The sequence below is a fragment of the Perna viridis genome, chromosome 3 (genome assembly GCF_037379345.1).
Source record: "Perna viridis isolate PV_CMFRI_1.1 ecotype Kerala chromosome 3, ASM3737934v1, whole genome shotgun sequence".
NCBI classification, from domain to species: Eukaryota; Metazoa; Mollusca; class Bivalvia; order Mytilida; family Mytilidae; genus Perna; species Perna viridis.
Genome location: NC_142447.1, coordinates 50,638,744 through 50,646,931, shown reverse-complemented (window position 1 = coordinate 50,646,931; position 8,188 = coordinate 50,638,744). Strand labels below are relative to the sequence as shown.

General features: G+C 29.4%; 1 protein-coding gene across 1 annotated transcript; it reads left to right on the top strand.

Moving 5' to 3' along the window:
- Positions 1–385: 385 nt before the first annotated feature.
- On the top strand, positions 386–7,501 carry LOC148622773 (homeobox protein HMX3-B-like). Its single transcript, XM_088574062.1, has 2 exons — positions 386–850; positions 6,581–7,501. Exons 1-2 carry the CDS (start codon positions 601–603, stop codon positions 7,231–7,233), a joined length of 903 nt encoding a protein of 300 aa, XP_088430188.1. The 5' UTR covers positions 386–600; the 3' UTR covers positions 7,234–7,501.
- The last annotated feature ends 687 nt before the right edge of the window (positions 7,502–8,188 follow it).

The window sequence follows — 8,188 nt, the reverse complement described above, 5'->3', positions numbered from 1 at the left end:
TATCAACTAGATAATTAACTGGACAGAGACGATTATAATGATTCAATCTAAACAAATTTTAAATCAGCTGGAGAGCTTTTCAGTTTATTTGGAACAACGTTCGTTAATTTTAACTTTCAACATTTCACCCATCTAGAAATGATTTTCTGGGCAATAAAAATCTCATGAAGCATACTACCGACAAAGAAGAAATTTTCAGCACTGGATAAAAACCATAATTATCGTATCTTGTTTCCTCCAATGGCCTGGGAGATACGATTCTGAGTCTGTAATTATGAATGGGATAGGCGGAGCTAAGTTATTAGAATCGCTTTAGACACGCTTTAGGAATGATTATAAAGTTAACGAATATGAGCTTCTGCATTGTTAAAACAAGATGTTATCAGTTATCGCTTAGAGTGAATTTAAAATTTCTGTAATTTTTGCTAATTGCACGTCTGTCAAGAATTTTAAGTTGTTTTCCCGCAATCACCATCGTTCCAATGTTTTCTTATTTATTAGGTTTTGGAAACACTTGCATCTCCGTTTAATCATTTATATAAGATATCTTCTAAAGTAGACAAGACTTAAATAGTTAAAAGTTTAAAGGAAAGAGGGAAAATGTCTGGAACAGATAAACCAAGAGAGACAGGAAAATCCTTCAGCATTAGCAGTATTTTGGACAATAGCGATAACAGTGACAAAAAAGATAGTACAAATACTCCAGCCATTGTATCCAAGTTAGAATTTCCAGATAATAAGAACTTATTGAGCCCTCAACATTGTTTTCTTAATCCGTTATCAACATGGTATCAGTGGTATGCAGCGGGTCACCATATGCTCCAACAATTTCAACAGGAAAATTTTCAAAGTAAGTAGTCTTACATGTTGTTTGTTTATTTGCTTATTTACGTTTATTTTGTTTGATTTTAGTTTAGTTAAGTTTTTTTCTTTCAATCCATTTCATCTGATCATATATTTAATCTTGAATTAAGGTGATTGCAATTTGGATTTGTATTAAACAACTGATGTTTAAAAAGGTTGTCCTTATTTTTTTTTAATTGAAGTCATCTTTAATTGTTATTGCACATTTAAGATGACAGATTATGCATGGTATTATGACTTTGTGCTCCCTTGAAAAAGTTCTGATAACTTTAGTTTTCTGGAATAATTATTATATGCTGCAATGGTTTGTGTTTTCCGTGTTGTAACTTATGTTTTTGTTTTGTTTTTGTTTTTTTTTGACAATCGAGATTTGAATATTGTTCTTAACTAATTTTATTTCCAATTATTCTATAACAAATAAAATGTTCCAATTGAAAGAGTAAGTTTCTTACGGACCCTACACATTTCCAAGCTGAATAACAATTGAAAATAACAAATAATAATTATTGTATAGCATTATAATTTTCCCATAGAAAGCAATGCAACGTTAGCGTGCAATAAATTTCCATATTGCACTGAATTATATTGCCATACAATAAAAGGGTTATTGCATTGATACTGGGGAATATTATCCCTCGTAGAATGTATATTGCACTTGTAAATGCGTGCAATATAAAATTCTACTCGGGTTATATTCCACAGTTTACATACAGTAATCCTATAATAGTACATCTAGAAGATGCTGATTAATTCAAATGAATCTTTCTATGTATTTCGTTTTTATGCTGACACTCACATGTACAGCACACCAAAATTTTCAATATTGTTTGTAATAGATTTACAAAACAATTATTTTCCTTAATTTCCTTTTTTAAAATAAAATAAAATAAAATAAATCACAAACTTAAAATGGTTAAATAATGATAAGCTTAGATTTCGTAGAAAAACCCCACAATGAAGAAGGTTGTCAAAACTTTTAAAAAAGCTCACAAATCAATCAGGTATTAATTTAATTCGCACACTTGTTTCTTAATAGGGACCCACGATATTCATATACTGAAACACGACTTTAATAATTGCAACACATATTTATTTTTAAACCAAATTCACAAAAGCCTTATTGAATCAGCTTTTCCAAATGAAATGTATGTTTTATTCTATGATTTTCATTTTAGAGATCTTGCGTTAAAAATTTTCATTCACGTTACAAATTATTTTATGTGAGAAGTTTGATACTTTAAACCGTTCACTAACTTGTGGACAGTCGAAATCGAAACGCATAGATCACATCTTTGTATGAAATTTTCTAATTTTATCTCAACTTTTGTTTATTTTTTTTATAAATGTGAGGTTGCGTGAATAATTTATGTTACATCTGAATGACGTAATGAACCACTGATAGTATTTCAAATTATAAAGTAAACGTATGTGGATGGAATATAAATGGTTTTGATGTTAATAATATGTTAATATGTTAATTGTCATTTCTCAATATTAGCTTTTGAATATTGAATATTGAACCATCTAATATTGTCAATAACTTTATTAAAAATCATCTAATTTGTTAGATTTATCGATTTATTAAATACAAATTCAATGTTTTTTGAGCAACTGTTACTAACATTATATAAGTTATGGAATTTAAAACTTAATAGACAATTAACAATATTTACTAAGGGAAGCAGCACCTTTAGCAGAAAGCTTATACCTTTATTTCGCATAATCCAGGTTCAAAGGTACAGAGACAAAACATTTAAAATACATGTGCGTTAATAATTAGTTACATGTAATAGGCTTATACATAGTACCCTGCAGAGTTTAACTTATACAACCAACAATTTTCAAGTCTATACAATTCTGGCCGTATCTTGTTATTTATTAAGTTTCATTTTTGTACCGGTAGGTCTATTATTTATGATTTATTAAATTGTTTTCGAACTAATGGAAAATATAAAAATGTAAACTTATTAAATTAATCAATTTTATGACGAATTACAAAATAAAATATTCATAAAAATGAATTTCTTAAGATTTGTTATTATTTCACTTTTATTCTAGATTCTTGTCTATGAAATATTCTAGCTCAAACGTTTATAACTTATAATTGTATGTAAAAAGCAAGCACACAAAATTTACAGAAAAAAAAGCAAAAAAAAAAATCTATACTAAAACTAAAACTGAAAAACAACAAAACAAAACAAAACATCGGGAAACACAAATAACCTAACACAAAGCAAAGACATTTCGAGAACAATAATTTTACACAATAATCCTTTGTACAATAAAAGTTTATATGTTATATTTAATGTTTTGTCCATTTTGTTGAAGCTTTCCTCGAAACCTTGCAGACTGTGCTATCCTTTTTCTAAAGCAAAAAAAATCTATTTTCCAAGTGACTTTACTGTTTATTAGAAATATCCATTTGGGTATGGCGTTGTAGTCTTTTACACGCGTTACAAAAAAATATACAATAATACCAAATACGAAAATAGAGGTCAAACTGTGTATACAAAAAGAGTACAACACCATACCTAACATAAATTATATTTATTCTATTACAACAAAAAGACTATTTTCCCATCTTAATCGCACATGGGTTGATATTGTTAGACGTTTAAAGGACGTCATATTGGAATAAACTATTATCCTGGTTCATAAGTACTGATTCATACCTTATTGAGTTGTATTGTGGCATTTACTTAATGTACTATTTATTTTAAAAAGTAATACTTACAATTCCCAATTTAAAAAAATGCATTTAGGTCCTTGGGTATAGCAGTAGGAAAAAAACGCCGAAATGTCACTTGCTCTTCAAACGACATCTCTTAAGAACCACAACCGTAACTTGGTTGTTTTAAATACGAACATTTGATTTTAAATTGTTGAATCTTAAAGTAATTAATTAAAAAAGATATGTGGCACATATAACGTCTAGGCGTAATACAACCGGTCGGTTTGATAGAAAGGGTCATGATCACAAATTATGAATGAATGAATGAATGAATGTTTCATTTTTAATATAAATTGTAATCTATTTTATTCCTTTCGCTACATTGTGTATGTAGATCGTCTCAGTTTCAGTTTTTTTTTTTTGGTTTTTATTTTTTTAAATTATTTTGACGTATCTGAATCATCCCACTGCTAATGGTTCGGTATTTTTTGTCAAAACTTAATAACAAATTATGAATAAACAAATCTAACGTTGAAGCAAACATATGTTCTGTATTTTGATAGTTTCCATGTGAACACAAATGGTTGAAAATGAGACATATTAAATAAAAATAGATTTATCAAACTATATTATTCACACTGAAATAAATGTGGCAAGAAAGTTTTTTGTCGTTGGTATTCACGGACTGGGCAATTGAGATAGTACGCAATGTGTTTAATTAAAGACAGTTTTTATGTGTTACATGGTAATTAATGTAATAATGTTCAGAAACAATTTCATTATATAGATAATTTCTTCAAGAAAAGAACCACCTTTGTATTTTCAGTCAAAGAATGTCAAACTGATATTTCTGTATATGATTTATTCGTAGAATGTTTATATTTACGTGTGTTTTAGTAGAATTTTGATTTGAGAAATGAATAAATCATCTTCATTTATAATCACTTATCGGATGTGTGATTAATAGTTAAAATTAATCGAATCGTACTTCTTTAATATTTTATCAACTCACTTCCTGTTAAGTAAATATGGTATTTTAAGTCATTTTTGTAATGATCTATGCTTGTATCATCACAATACTTAAAAAGCTTCTTGTCATCAAACAAGAAATGATTGTTATATTAATAAATGCATGTATTAATGAAATCTTGTGTTATATCGACGGATTTTTATCACCTTTTTTTCTAATGCCTTAACTATATTACTTCCACTATCATACAATAATTAAAAATAACTGGAACTTCTTTGATTTCAATTTTGTCTCTATCATTTAATAAGTCATTAGTATTACAAAACTTTTCATTGTTAATCCCATCTCTTTTCCAGTTAGTACAGCGATTAATCTTAAAAAGTTACCAGTTCGTACATGTAGTGAAGTACATGTATTTATTTCAATTATAACTGAAATAAAACTTGATGTGCAAACACTTTTAGTAAAAATCCTTGTTAAATCTATTGGGCTATGAATTATCTGAATAATTCGCAACTGCTTTGTTTTTTATGTATAAAAAAAAGGCATTTGTAAATTATGAGGATAAAATGCTGAAAAATAATCGTTTAAAATTCAAATAAAAAGCCACTTTTTACGACTATACGTCAAAATACACAAGATACAAATAGATAAGCTGGCACTATATCATCCTGCTATGTTATTAAATAGTCACGGGTGCACAATAAACATCTAAAAAGAATATAAAGCATTTATATGATAAGAACAAAATTGTTCTTGAAATAAATGTAAAACGTAATGCGTGTGTCAAAGGGATTAGCGACATACTGCTAGAAATTGAGTGTTTTCATTAAAACTACAAATCGCATTTGATAGTTATGCATTTGAGTAATTTTGCTCTTAGACTGTTATAATGCCACACATAGCGAAGCAAGCACTCCACTCAATAAATAGCTCTTAAAATATGCTTCAAACTGTCAAGTGGGATATGAAGCCGAAATGACTATTACACTCTCATAATTCACTCAAAAGCCACTTCAGATCTTTTGTGCGTTTTATGTACAATCCTCTTATTTTTGATGAATATGTTGAATTAATCACGGATCAGGGACTTCAATACCGGGTCGGCATGCGACTGGGAATAAACTGCCGTGAAATCGACAGCCTCTTAACATCTCATTACTCGCCAGATGATTTTATTTAAAAGATAATCATAATGATTGAGAAATCCAAACAAAAGCAAAATGGGTTGATAGAAAACAGAGAAAATTGGACTAGAGTTGGTTTAACTATTGTTACAAGTGGAAACTTTGTAATAAATTCTTTTGTCGTTTTTCTTTAATTTGAAAATGATACCGAAATCGGAAATACTCAGCCAAGGAAGCAATTGCCTTTCTTGATATTATTTCCATTTATGAATATTCTACCGGCTCAGATTTTAAATTATAATGTTATTTCATCTGTTTTTATTGTTAAAAACCTGAATCAATTGCTGGTTATTCTTTTAATCAAAATTGTAATTATCTTCCTGAATGTTTCAAATCAATTCAACAATGCAAACTAAAGTTACATAGTTCGGTAGAAGTGAAGAAAAAATGAACCTTCGTCTTAAAAAAAACCTTATTTTGGGTAACGCAAAAATTTGAAACCAAATATTTCTGTCTACAAACTGCAGTATTTAACTTCACTTTTCATGCGTTTGTTACTTTATCATTGATGTTGATAAATATTAATACAACTTCTTGCATTTGAGTTAAAAAGGTCATAGTCTAAAAGGAAAACGACTTTTTTAAATCATAAACAATAAACGTTTCATACAAACGGGGAAGTATTTTGTCTACTTCCAATGTCAAGTAAGCTGTAACTAAAACAACTAACTCTCGGAAATGTTCTCTTGCTTTAAAAATGTACAGAAAAGTTTTACTTTTTAAGTTCTTCACAAATGAAAATACCGATATGATGTTGGTGCTTTTTATTTTATTTACATTATAATTTTATAGTGTTTTTTTAAGAAGTATACAGTCATTTTTTATCTTTGAAATATTATTTTTGTTAAAGTTTTTTGTTAATTTGTTCCTTAATATTTATATTTTTAGGTCCATTTGGACTTGGTATGAAACCTGGCCAACATGAAAAAGAAGCGATCTCGTTATCGTTGAAACGCTCACGCAGTCCTCATTTTGATGTGAAACATGATAAAGACATTAAAGAAGAAGACTCTTTAGCACTTTCTTCTGACCAAGAAGACGATGTTTGCTGTGACCAATCAGACGATGAAAACAAGCGTGGTGATTCGATATCGGGCGACTTGACAGATGACGAAAGAAAAAACCGACGAAAGAAAAAGACTAGAACCGTTTTTTCAAGGAGTCAAGTTTTTCAACTCGAGTCTACATTCGACATGAAAAGATATTTATCTAGTTCAGAACGGGCGGGTTTAGCTTCGTCACTACAACTGACGGAAACACAAGTCAAGATTTGGTTTCAGAATCGTCGTAATAAATGGAAGCGACAAATTTCGGCCGAGCTGGAAGCTGCCAACATGTCACACGTCGCAAACTCTCATAGGTTCATTCGTGTTCCCGTACTCTATCATGAAACTCAGGACTCTACACAAGTTTCAGAAGCAAACAGATCTCATTTAAGCTCTTCGTTACCACCCGTTAATTATTGTGAACCTTTGTATCTCTCTGCAGGCTTCTCACAACTGAATCCATCAGTCAGATCCTCAATGGCTGGTATTGTATAAACTGTATAATCTTTAACGTTTTAAGTGCTGTCTATGTTTTCAGTGTTGTATCAAAGAATACTTATATTTCTTAATGACCAACACTGTATCTTGCAATATCAAATATTAAAGGGTTTTAATGTACATATTGGATTTTATAGTTGTTATTAATCCATACTAGTACAGAATTATTTCTAATTGTCATTTGTTAATATAAATTGACTTCTCTAAAATTGATTACGCATTGTAGGCAAACAAATCATGTGTATTTCTGGCTAAACTGATCATGTTGTGCAATTTATTTTTATTTATTAAATTTGTTTACTGTTACTTCTCGTTTATCAGCAGCGGAATATGTTTATTAGAGGTGTCTGACTAAGACAAAAAATGGTGTTATCTTAATGACAAAACCGGTCCGTAAAAAATTTGGCTTCTCCAATTTGATGTCACTTTCACTATGAAATGCTAAACGTTTCAATATGTATTTAGCAGTAAAATAAATATTACAATAAAATCAAAAGACAGAATATAAAAATAACACACAAAAAAAAGAAAAAAAACCTCCTCCCAAAAAATAATTGCAAAAAGAACCAACAAAACCAGCCCCTCTCTCCCCAAAAATGAAAATAAAAATGAAGAAAATTCTTGGATGGTGCAATTTGCTCATATTAATACCATATAACATTCTTATAACAATATATTACATAACAAATCATGCTTTCATTGTATTATATGGAAATCAAACTTCAGCTTCACAAACTTCCTTATGTAAAACCTATATGTGTTACGGAACTTAACATGCCTTTCCATTTAATGGACTACCGTATCTTGTATACGTTATAACAGTGCTATAAATTGGTTGTTACTTATTTCACATATGAATGTTGCTGTAAACATTTCGTATCGCAATCAGAATTTCTCAGTCATTCTTGCTGCGCATATTAACCAGAATAGTCTGGTCCGATATTTGCATCCG